A 12,596-nucleotide genomic window follows, 5' to 3' on the forward strand; every position below is an offset into this window, starting at 1 on the left:
GGAAATCTTCCAATCTTCCAACAACCCTCACAATGCAAGAAAAATCTGTAAATCACANTTTTTATGTTATTTTGTTATTTCACTACGTAAAACTTTTAACATCGCGGTTATTATATTGAAGTACTTTAATATAATAATCAACTAAATAAAAATTATTATATTTGTACCTATGTTGCATTATTGTATGATAAAAAGTTATTTAATAAACTATTTTACGAGTTTAAAGCTTTTTATATACCGGTATGCATAATAATTACATAAATTTATAGTAATAAAGCGTATTGAAGTCAAATGGCTATGCACATAAAATATAAAAGTTCGGCGCACTTTTTTTAGCCCAAATTTTCCTCGAAAGGACCCATTGGAAACATTTTACGATACAGTAGAGCCTCGATTATCCGACCCAATTGGAGACTGGGGTTGGTCGGATAATTGAAAAGTCAAATAACCGAAAAGTATGAAAAAATCCATTATTAGTGTAGTATATTATTATATCCCATGTAATTAGTATATTAGTATATCGCTATTAACCTACTTCGCGTTGAATTTTCATCGATGTTAAGCCTAACAAAAATTTTTAAAATAATAATCGTCGCTATTGTATCGTTAAAAATTAGAAAATTAAGTCTCGTTTAAATACTGGCTCCCTTTCATGGTCGAATGAGTGTTGCCAGCTAAAACACGTAAAAATAATATTAAAGTAGCCAAGACATAGCCAAATAATGTAGCGCCACATCACTAGCGGACATTTGAAATTTGCCGANTCGTCGAATATAATTTATGTAGAGATTTGAAAGGAGAAGCAACGAGAATATACTCAAAAAATCTACCTAAAATAACAAACATTAATAAATTCATATTTAGGTACAGTTAACTGATAAAAATATATTTATTTTAGAATTATTGTTACAGGTGAACCTCGAAAACTCTGCTCTCGATAACCCGGCACTCCGGATAACTCGGCCACACCCTGGCAGGGCAAAAAAATCCTTAGTAAATTAATTTTTATTATAGACAGCTTTATGCCTCATAAATTATTTTTCTGAGGTCTGTCATATCAGGTAAATTACTGTACAGCGTATTCATTAATTTTCATTTTCATGTAGTAAAGGCTCTATGCCTTCATAAAGGACATATTTTCCTTTGTTTAAGGGTATTTGGGCAGTTTATTCTCTGTTGTATTCTCAAGTAAACAATACATATAAGTACAGTACAGTATTTTCTGAGGAAACACACGTACTTATTTTTTTAACCTTATTCCCGATATCCCGGCATTTTCACAAACTCGGCCACTCTTCGGTCCACATTAGGCAGAGTTTTCGAGGTTCTACTGTATTATGAACTATTCAGGAATATATTTGAAAATAAAAGCATTCAAGATCATTTTTCTTAATGTTAGAATAATAATAGATACTTTTAACATATTTAATTAAGAATGAGAATGTATGTTTTTATAATCTTAAAGACTTACCTTTACTCGCCTTCAAAGGAATAATATGAAGTCTCATTAATATTTCTGTTAACGTTGCCAATCCTACCCATGCAATAAATATGCCGAGAACAATTCTAAATTAAGGCAATTAATATTCTTACATCAATTTACTTCAATATAATTTATATCATTTAACAATCAATTAAGTACCTATTATTGTAATTATATCTGTTTGAATGTAAGAATATAAATATCATTTCTGTGTACATAATAATTTAAAAGCTATATTATATTATTTATAAATGTCATAAATACTTGCTTAATGAAGGCATTTTACTTGTGAAGCTTCCGACTTTAGTTAAGTTTAGTTTATAGGACTGTTGTGAAACTTAGCCCATATCGGAAAATAAAAAAAAGGGTGTGTAGTGGAAGAGGAGAGGGAGGGAGTAAAAAATGAAAGTTGAATGCTTGGAAGGAAGAGGAAGGGTAGGATCTCATAATTGACCCGCATCACAATGAATAAAAATAATCGTGACACAAATATACACTACAAAGTGCCATTTTGGCTGATGGACAGTTATATATACAGAGATCACATTGTAGATCCATATAGAACAACACATCACAATAAAATTTAAGAGCAGGGTGCCTTGCGACTTGTGATGAGGTTGTTGACCAAGTAGTTTGGCGGGTTGTTGCTTGGTGAGAGTAAGGCCACAGTGAAGTTTACAATGTTCGTAGTTCACACAATTGGCGACCAACTCGGTGCGCCAATTACATTAATTTAACGGAGTCCGGTAGGAGTTGCGATCTGTGTATGTGATAGTATTTTTGGTTCTGTGTTTCGATCATTATAATTCGGTTATTTTTTGCTGTATCGTGGATTTTAAATATCTTTGTATTTAGTAACTCATAAGGATCCTGTAAGTGATAATATTTTACAAATCGGTGAAGTACTTTTTATATTATAAACATTCGATATTTCCGACCTTAGTCGGTCCTGATTGCACTTCCCATTCAGATACGGGCTACTTTCTTTACGGTATTATTTTGATCAAGATATATGTAAAATGCTGTATAAATTNTGTATCCAGCCCGAGCTCTCACACAATAATTAAATGTACTTCAATAATCCATAGCAGTTTTTAGTAAAGTAAATATAGTAAAGTATATGTAGAAAAAAATCATGTTAAAATGTCTTAATGAATGACATAATAACTCACCTGAATTCTTACTTCTGAATGTTGCAGTAAAATCCGTGTATACCGAAATCTCACGGTTCGAATATTTTTTCCGATTTGGCAGGTTTACTGTTTAAACGGGTTCATTTTAAAACAGAAAGTCTCGAAGAATTTTTCCGTTTTACGCAGGTTCGGTTTTAGACCGGTTGTATTTTATCGCGAGATTTTACTCTAAATGATGCTAGTTTCGAGTGAGTGACAACGCGAAAAGTATCAGCAAAAATTTATTCGAAATTATTGTGTAACATTTTATCAGTTTGTCTCTTAATCGTTTGTTTAGTTCTAAAAAAATTATTATTTTTCAATTTGGATTGAGACAATATTATATGATTTAAATGCTTCTTTATGTTTTGAAAAATGGTAGGAGTGTAATCTAGTTTTTTACCCTCCGGGCTGTTATAAATAAAGAGGAAAAGCACTGCGATTTGTCCCAAAATGAGCCTGAATTAATATTTTCACATTTTTCGACACAAGGAACCTTGAAGCGTAAAAATATGGACAAAGAAATAACAGGATTTCCGTATACAAGAAATCCTCGTTAATTCGAACTCAGATAGTTCGAAGTCGCAATTATTTCGTATTTTGGATTTCGATATGGATGTATGTGATTGTGTGTTGCACAAATTCGTTCACTCATTAGGAAGCATAGGAATTCCTATGTCTTTCAGTTTGTATTCTTGTTTAAAAAGAATTAATCTTACTACTTTATAAAGAGGTTTGTATAAGTTATTAATTAACATCGTTCGTGTTAACTTTTAATGGTTATAGATCTAAGGGATAGAAGATGAATGTAGTCACGTCTCGAGAATGTGTGACTTAATGAAGGTTCAACACCTCAGTAGCATATACGATTTAAAAAAAAAATTCCTACTTATCCTCAAAATTCAGCTTTTTGCCAATTTATAATAATAATTTTTATTAAAAGTTGTTTCGATTTAAAAATATCGAAACAGTTGGTGCCTCTTACAGTTTTAAAATTCGGCGGATGAAGTTACCAACTCATATTTTTAAACTGTAATTTATAAGAAAATATACAATTTATGGAATAATTATATTTTGGAAGTTTGATTGAAATTTTTCTCTGTGTCATAGACTCTATGATAATACAAATTATTGAATAAAATCTGATCAGTAAAATAATAAAACAACGTGCAAAGAAATATATTAGTTAAAATAAAAAAAGCATTTTACTTAAGCATCAACAGTCTATACAATTACTCCTAGTCTATCCCCAAAGCGTGCATTCCATTTATTCCTTGTATAGAAATTAATTACTTTAATATATAGTGGCCCTCATTTATTTAGCTTTAGGATGAGATGATTAGACCTAATTTCTTAGTAACCCTTAATGTGAGTTTGCTGAGCTGACGGAGATTGGGGACTTAAAATCCCACTTCTCGCACCAGTGTAAGTTTTCCGACTTTTAGAGGATCGCAAATCCTGCATCAGGATGATCTAGGGTCGTTCGTCTGTCGGTGTGGAGGAGGAGACAGAGATGACAAGTATCTTACAAAAAATCCATTTATTTTAGCATAAAATTACATTTACACTAAGTAAGATTCGTCCCCAGTGTATTGACACAGCCTTCCGGTTTTCACTCTTTTGTGTTGGCTCGCAGTGTTCGTTTTGCCGAGTGCCTCGTGTCCTTGAAGATCGGAGATTACATCGATCTCTGTTCTCCCCTTTTTGTCCATCCTGATTGTCTCCACGTTCGTACTTAAGCAAAAGATAAGATCTGTTCGGATCCCGAAAAGGTTCGCAATGGGAAATTTACCCGACACTATATTTTATAAGTAAACTTTTTTCTCTTCCAGATATTCTATGTTCTAATTCTATACGAGCGCCTTGTGAAAGGTCCATCTCTACTGGAGGACGCTCGTTTACATTTATTTCGTCATATCTTACATTAAGAGTATTTCTTTTCTCGACTCGGTATCACATGACTATTCACAACTGAATCCGATCTTTGATCGGTTTTTAACCCTCGATATATGCGGTTCCGATCAATGCCGATTCGGTTAATGCGCATCGTTTGCAGGTAGGTTCAACTAGAGTATCTAGATTATCAGAGTAGTGACAATGGGTTGTCAAATTTTCTATTGCTTAGTTGTATCAGCGGTTAAAATCCTCCATGTTCTGACGAAAAGTGCGCGTGAGTTTGTATATTTTGAATGGTTACTGTTATTTAAAGTCGTTTATAAAGAAGTCTAGAAGTTTTCGAACACATTTGACAACAGATAGGCATGAATTCGCTATATTTTTATGTATACGTTCATATTTAAGCTTTAATATAAGGCAAGAAATGAAAAACATCGATAATTAGCGTAGCTGTTTACATTAGATCCGATATCCGCTTAATTAAGCGATGTTAGTAAAACGAAAATATATATGTTATCTGTTTGTATTGTACAAAAAGAAATTCAAAAATTATTCTAAAGTAGCAAAATATAACCAAAATTTAATTTTCTACTAATTTTTCCGAAATTATTGCTCCTTAGAAAACAGTCCATCCACGAAGAATATTTATGTTTAAATACCTTACTCTATGTAAAGCCCTATTAATTTTCTTACGCTATATACAAGCTTTAATGAAAATGCTAATTAAACGAACTACTTTTAACCTGGTAAATATTAAAGTAAATGTGAGCCCGGGGGTTTTGAGAAAGTAAATTTTTGAGTTAAACATATTTTTACCTTAGAAGATGAAAAAAAAATTTCGCAAGTTATAACGGTCTCAAACTCTCGAAGCCGATTTTTAAGGAACCTTCCTCCCCATTATACGAGGAATACACGTGTATCGAAATCCTTAATTACTAATAATTTCATACAGTAAAGATTACTTACTTCGAACAGGCCACTCTTTTAGTTTCATCAAGTCTTTCAGGAAGAGAACGGAAGACTTCGTGCAAGGTAAAGATACGTTCACTTCTTCAAAAATTCTCATCAGATAAGGAAGACTCCGCTTTAAGACAGACATCAAACCCGTTTTGATTCTAATCTCCGCATTTTCTAACATCATTGACGTTTGTTGGAAATCATCGCCGTCTTCGGGATTTGTATTGATGCATTTAGCGTAACACAAGAAAAGTATCAAGAGTAAGAATAAATTAAGAAACCTTTCGTACTGCATTTTCGAAGCTTTTTCTGTCTCTATGAGCAACTTGTAAGTGGCCTTCCGTTTACTTTCGTGACAAAGCTTATGAAATGTATTATTAAATTAAAAAAACTGGCTTAACAATGACAACTACTTTCCTGGAACTTATTTAAAAATTCTTTGTTTTTTATAATAATTATTCCCAGTTTTGAAGTGACTCGATTGTCGTTTAAACATTAAAAGGAAAATTTGTAATTAAAGTACTTCCTACTTTTAATTATTTCAAAAGTTATTTGCGAAAAATAATTCACAGCACAATGAAATAATTTTCTTTTATTTTAGGCAGCTTTTTTACACTAAATGCGTATTTAATATACACTATCTCTTTTTNTTTCAAACGGTTCGCGAGAATTTTCAGTTTAAATTATTCACTATACACAAAAGCTGTCGCTACCACGTGGTCGTGTTAGCCACTCGGCGCTCTGGTTGCAAACAGAAAACAAAAAGAGCTACAAAAGTCTTTTTGAAAATGCAGTAAAGGCCAACGCAACTGAAAAATAATGGGTTTTTTAAAAGGAAATGGAAAGACGTGCTAAAATAACAATAAAGGATAGACAATTAAACAGTGTTGACCAACTGTTTTTATGTTATTGACATAAATTTATTTTTATCGTTAGATTATTAGTCGCGATTTTCACGAAAAGATTGCGATTTATTCGTATTTTATATCGCATCGTCAATTTGTCGAATTTTTCGGCAATTTAAAGTTATTTTCATACTTCAGAGGTTCTTAATTTAATTCAATCAGTTTTATAAAAATATACTTACAACGATATCAACTGTCCGTTACTGTATTTAATACGTTCATCTTTTATTTTGCAATATTCGACGTTAAAGTCTACCGCTGTCCCGAATACTGAAAAATAAAATAAAAAACGTAATTAAACATTTAAACAATTACATAAATTAATTTTTCAAAATAACGGTTTACTTTATCGCTTGATTTACTCTAATTTATCAGAAAAAATGAGGTTCAAATGCATTTCTTGTAAAATGAAATTTAACTAAAAGAAAAAAAGTATTTTAAGTAAGAAAAGTCGATCTACCAATATTGTTACTCCGTGCAGTGGGAGGAATTTTAATTGGAACTTTTTTTTTTTTTAAACACATCTGAAACATTTTTTAAAAATTATTAACGGAATTGATGGTCACTCCATACATTACAGTTACTATTTCCTTATAAAAATAGCATAAAAACAATCTCCTTTTTAATATAATACAATTAACTCTTGCTACTCCGAACTATTTATCGCAAAGAGTTTACAAATTACAGATTAGTAGTTTATATAATTGTTTCTACTGAATTACATATTTATATCGACTTTAAAATACATACTATGTATAAGTACTGTAATAATTTCACAAAGTTATTATGATTCGTTAGAACGATTTTGTGTTGTTTCGGCTGAATACAATATACAGAATTGTTTAAGATCGAACAGACAGTTGATTAAGACATGTTCGGATTTACAAAAGTATTTCATATAATTAAAAAATATCAAACGACTTACTCCAATTCCCAACGTTTCTTAAGTCTTTATTACTGCATGTACTCGGAATGCACGCATCCAAACGTATTCCCATCTTCTTTTTGGCAACATTTGTTTTAAATAAGTCTTCAAACTTTATTGGTTTCTAAACAATTAATTAATTCGTTGTATAAATAAATTTAACTGACAAATTACACTAAACTGTATTAATCCATCGCAAAATTTTTCTTTAAACTTTAATACTTACAATAATCTCTTTTACAAGTTTAATCAATGAATTATTTTCAAACTTATGAATCGACTTTGCAATACGTTTCAGTGATTCTTGCATTCCAATTGTCAGGGCACAGTATTTGCCTCCAACCTGTTTCCTTCCTTTATCGGTAATCTCATTTTTATATTGAGGAATTTCTATGTTTAAACACTGGTCATAATCTCCCGGTATCCATAGTGTTACTCCTAACATTCCTGCCGGTAACTTTCCGAAAGAATCAATCACTGGAAATAGTAAATACATACAATAAATTAAAGTTATCTTTATGTATATCATGTTTTGAAAAAAAACAAATCGAAACAGAAAAAAATTATATTTTTCCGTGGAGACTCGCAGTACAGAAAACCTTCGATATGTGCTGTTAATCTCTGCCCAAAAAATAGCGCATACGCGAGATCACAAATATGGTGCTAACAATTAACCGGAAATAAAGGAATTTTTAAACGTGTCTGGAACTGTACACTTAAATTCGACTGGGAAGAACGGAAGTGATGACTACCAAAGATTTAAGACAAAGTACATCGTTAATGGCGTTAAAGATTGACAAATGGCGCTTCAAATAACAAGTGCAAAAAACTACTTAACTTTTCAGGTCGTTATGAGATTTTATTCTACAAGCGTTTTATATTGTTGATTATTATAAAATAGCAAAACGCATAATTCTGAGGATAGTGATAACTTTCATATAAGATTTCAAATGCTAATAACGAGTTAAATTATTAAGTCCGATCCATCTCAATGTATGAGACGTGACCGACTATCTGTCAGTATCAACCGTTAGCAATCAGCAACTTTTGTATTATCAATTTCATATCATTTTTAATTTAGTGTCATAATGCCAAATTTCCTTACTTAACCTTTACCGCATTTCACGATATTATATGAAATACAGGTAGGCCTCCTACAACGCGTTACCTTTACAACGCGTTTTGGCTCCAACGCGGTTGGAAAAATGCGGTAATTTTCTTACAACGCGGTACTTTTACAACGCAATTTACGGTATTTAGTAACGAATTATCTTTCATATAAAAATATTTAAGACGTAATAGACTAGACAACAATGGAGTAAAATGAGCGCAAGTTCAAAGTCCCATTTACCCCTTCTATCCAAAGTTAACGGATAGTGTCGGGTAAATTCTCCGATGCGAACCTTCTCGGGACCCGAACAGGTTTCGTATTTCGCTTAGGGACAAACGTGGAGCCAATCGAGATAGACAAAAAGGGGAGAACGGAGATCGATGTAATCCCCGATCTTCAAAGACACGAGGCACTCGGCAAGACGAACTCTGCGAGTCAACACAAAGGAGGGAAAATCGGAAGGCTGTGTTAACACACTGGGGACGAATCTTTCCTACTGTAAATCTAATTTTATGCTAAAATAAACGGATTTTTGTAAGATAGTTTTCATTTCTGTCTCCTCCTCCACACCCACAAGCGAACGATTTTAGATTATTGTGACGCAGGATTAACGATCCCCTAAAAGTCGGAAAACTTACACCGGTGAGAGAAGTGGAATTTTAAGTCCCTAATTTCCGTCAACTCAGCGAACTGACATTAAGAGTTAATAAGAAATTAGGCCTAATCATCTCATTTTAAAGCTATACAAATGAGGGCCACTATATATTAAAGTAATTAATTTCTATACAACGAAGAAATCAAATGCACGTTTTGAGAATAGACTAGAAGTGTTTGTAGAGTATGACTCACTGTTGATGCTTACGCAAAATGCTTTTTTTCTTTTAACCCGTACTTCTTTCTGCACGATATTTTATTATTTTACGATCAGATTTTATTCAATAATTTTTATTATAATGGAGAAAAATATCAATCAAACTTCAAAACATAACTATTTCATAATTTGTATACTTTTTTATAAATAGTTAGTAACTTTACCTGCCGGACATTAAAACTGTAGGAGGCACCAGCTGTTACGATATTTTTAAATTGACACAACTTCTATATAAATTATTATAAAATGACAAAAAGCTAAATTTTGTGGATAAGTAAAAATTTTAGAAAAAAACTGTAACTGCTAATAACGTGTTAAATCTTCTTTAAGTGCTACATTTGTCGAGATATGAGACGTGACTACTTTCATCTTCTATCCCTTGGATCTATAACCAATTAAAATTTTACATGGATCATGTTAATTAATAACTCAGAAACATCCTTGTAAACACGTAAGATTAATTGTTTTTAAACAAGGATAAAAACAAAAAGAAACAGGAATCTTATGCTTCATTATGAGTGAACAAATTTGTGCAACACACACACACACACATTCGTATCGAAATCCAAAAGACGAAATAATTGCGACTTCGAACTATCCCAGTTCGAATTAATGAGGATTTTTTGTATACGAAAATCCTGTGTGTTTTCTTTGTCCATCTTTCTACGTTTCATGGTTCCTTGTGTCCAAAAATTAATTCTGGATCATTTTGTGACGAATCGCAGTACTTTTCATTTTTATCTATAACCGCCGGAGGGTAAAAAACTACATTGCACTCCTACCATTTTTCGTAACATGAAGAAGCATTTACATCATACAATATTGTCGTAGTCCACATTCAAAAATCATAATTTTTTTTTAAATCAAACAAGCAATTAAGAGACAAACTGATATAATGTGACACAATAATTTCGAATATATTTTCGCTGATACTTGTCGCGTTGTCACTCTCTCGAAACTAGCATCAGTTGGAGCAAAATCTTGCGATAAATAAAAAACCTGTCCAAAATTGAACCTGCTTAAAACGGAAAACTTCTTCGAGACTTTCTATTTTAAAATGAACCCGTTTAAACAGTAAACCTGCCAAATAGGAAAAAAATATTCGAACCGTGAGATTTCGGTATACACGGATTTTACTGCAATATTCAGAATTAAGTATTCAGGTGAATTATTATGTGATTCATTGAGACATTTTAAAATGATTTGATTTTTGTCTACATATACTTTACTATATTAACGTTACTAAAAACTGTTATGTATTATTGAGGTACTGTACAGTACATCTAACTATTGTGTGAGAGCTCGAACTGGATAGAAATTTTATTTAATAAAAATAAAATATATAAATTTATTAAAAAATAACGCTTAAAGTTTTCCTATTATATATTAATATAAAAAATATTTTTTTCAACACTTAATAAAAAATGAAAGAATGTGATTCAATATTACTCTTCCTTTCAAAAGGTGACACATCTTCCGAATATGTGTGTCACCATGAACTTTCGACCAAAATTCATCTAGTGGTCGAAAAACTTAAATTAACTGCTTAAATGGGGCATAAAATTCAAGGGGAAGAACCCTCGAAATAAAAGAATAGTATCGAGAACGACAACGAGAGTTCGCTTTTGAGAGAGCCTTACGCTATGTAAAGCCCTATCAATTTTCTTACGCTATACAAGCTATAATGAAAATGCTATGCGTTATTCTATGTAGCCTATATTTATATCTAAATGTAAATAAATAAACGGTTGTTATTCTTTTACGATTGTGATGTTCGCGAGGTAAAAGTTCACACTATAGTGTGAACTTTTACTTCCCGAACTCAACGGCTCCCGCCTGAAACGAAACGTAAATGCCATTCGACTTCTAAAACACAGTGATGTTAGAGCCGACATGGGGTTCATCGATTTGCTGCTGACTTTCAGTAACAATTTAAAAAATGTAGTTAATAAATATTTTACATATTTAATGCTTTAAATACAGTAATATATTGTAAATTTTTATAATATAGTAATATATTGTAGTAAATTTTTGAGTTAAACATACTTTTACATTAGAAGATGAAAAAAAATTTTCGCAAGTTATAACGGTCTGAGACTCTCGAACCGGATTTTTAAGGAACCTTCCTCCGCATTATACGAGAAATACACGTGTATCGAAATCCTTAAGTTCTAATAATTTCATACAGTAAAGATTACTTACTTCGAAGAGGCCACTCTTTCAGTTTCATCAAGTCTTTCAAAAAGAGAGTGGAAGACTTCGTGCAAAGTGAAGATACGTTCACTTCTTCGAAAATTCTCATCAGATAAGGGAGACTCCGCATTAAGACAGACTTCAAAGCCGTTTTGATTCTCATCTCCGTATTTTCTAACATCATCGACGTTTGATCGAAATCATCGCTGTCGTCGGGTTTTGTATTGTTGCATTTTGAGTAGCACAATAATAACGTCAAGAGTAAGAAGAAACGAAAAAACCTTTCGTACTGCATTTTCGAAGCTTTTCTGTCTCTATGAGCAACTTGTAAATGGCCTTCGTTTACTTTCGTGACAAAATTTATGAAATTCATTATTAAATTACAAAAAACTGGCTTATCAATGTCAACTACTTTCCTGGAACTTATTTAAAAATTCTTAATTTTAAATAATAATTATTCTTTATGTTGAAGTGACTCGATTGTCGTTTAAATATTAAAAGAAAAATTTGTAATTAAAGTACTTTCTACTCTGTATTATTTCAAAAGTTATTTGCGAAAAATAATTTACCGCACAATGAAATAATTTTCTTCTATTTTAGGCAGCTTTTTTACACTAAATGCGTATTTAATATACACTATCTTTTTTTCTCTTAAAAATTGTTTATGCAGATAGAAATATCTTAGAATTAAATAAGCAGATTTAGGGAATTTTACTTTACATTGCGAGAGTTAAACTGTCAGCCTAGTGCCTGGTAAGGAAATTCAAATTTTAATACTACAATTTATCAACAGAAAAAATTTCGAGCATTGTCTTTTTCTCACTTCTTATTTAAAAACTTCATTACCGGTTAAATATGCACTTGATTTAATTAATAAATGAGTACAGGCTACATCGTGTGACTAGAGAGTCGGCACGTCTTTAGCGCCTGGTCACTACCGACAAACCGTGCCGCACGCGACACGGAAGCCGCGGCAGCGAAATTGTTTTGGGTTAGAAAGTTGGTCACGCGAGCGGTAGCGTATAGCGCGATCCGATTCGGACGGAGGCGAGTGAGACAGCGTTGAAAGCAAAACACTCAGAT

The 12,596-nt window shown here is 32.0% G+C and overlaps 1 protein-coding gene across 1 annotated transcript; it reads right to left on the reverse strand.

The window, feature by feature from the left end:
• Window positions 1-738: 738 nt before the first annotated feature.
• On the reverse strand, window positions 739-11,814 carry LOC111639447. The gene is made up of 6 exons (XM_023385336.1): window positions 11,523-11,814; window positions 7,565-7,815; window positions 7,339-7,462; window positions 6,596-6,683; window positions 1,472-1,566; window positions 739-830 (listed from the first exon to the last, which is right to left on the reverse strand). Exons 1-6 carry the CDS (start codon window positions 11,806-11,808, stop codon window positions 739-741), a joined length of 936 nt encoding a protein of 311 aa, XP_023241104.1. The 5' UTR covers window positions 11,809-11,814.
• Window positions 11,815-12,596: the final 782 nt, after the last annotated feature.

Source organism: Centruroides sculpturatus, unplaced genomic scaffold (genome assembly GCF_000671375.1).
Source record: "Centruroides sculpturatus isolate CEXI.00-Female unplaced genomic scaffold, Cexi_2.0 scaffold973, whole genome shotgun sequence".
NCBI lineage: Eukaryota > Metazoa > Arthropoda > Arachnida > Scorpiones > Buthidae > Centruroides > Centruroides sculpturatus.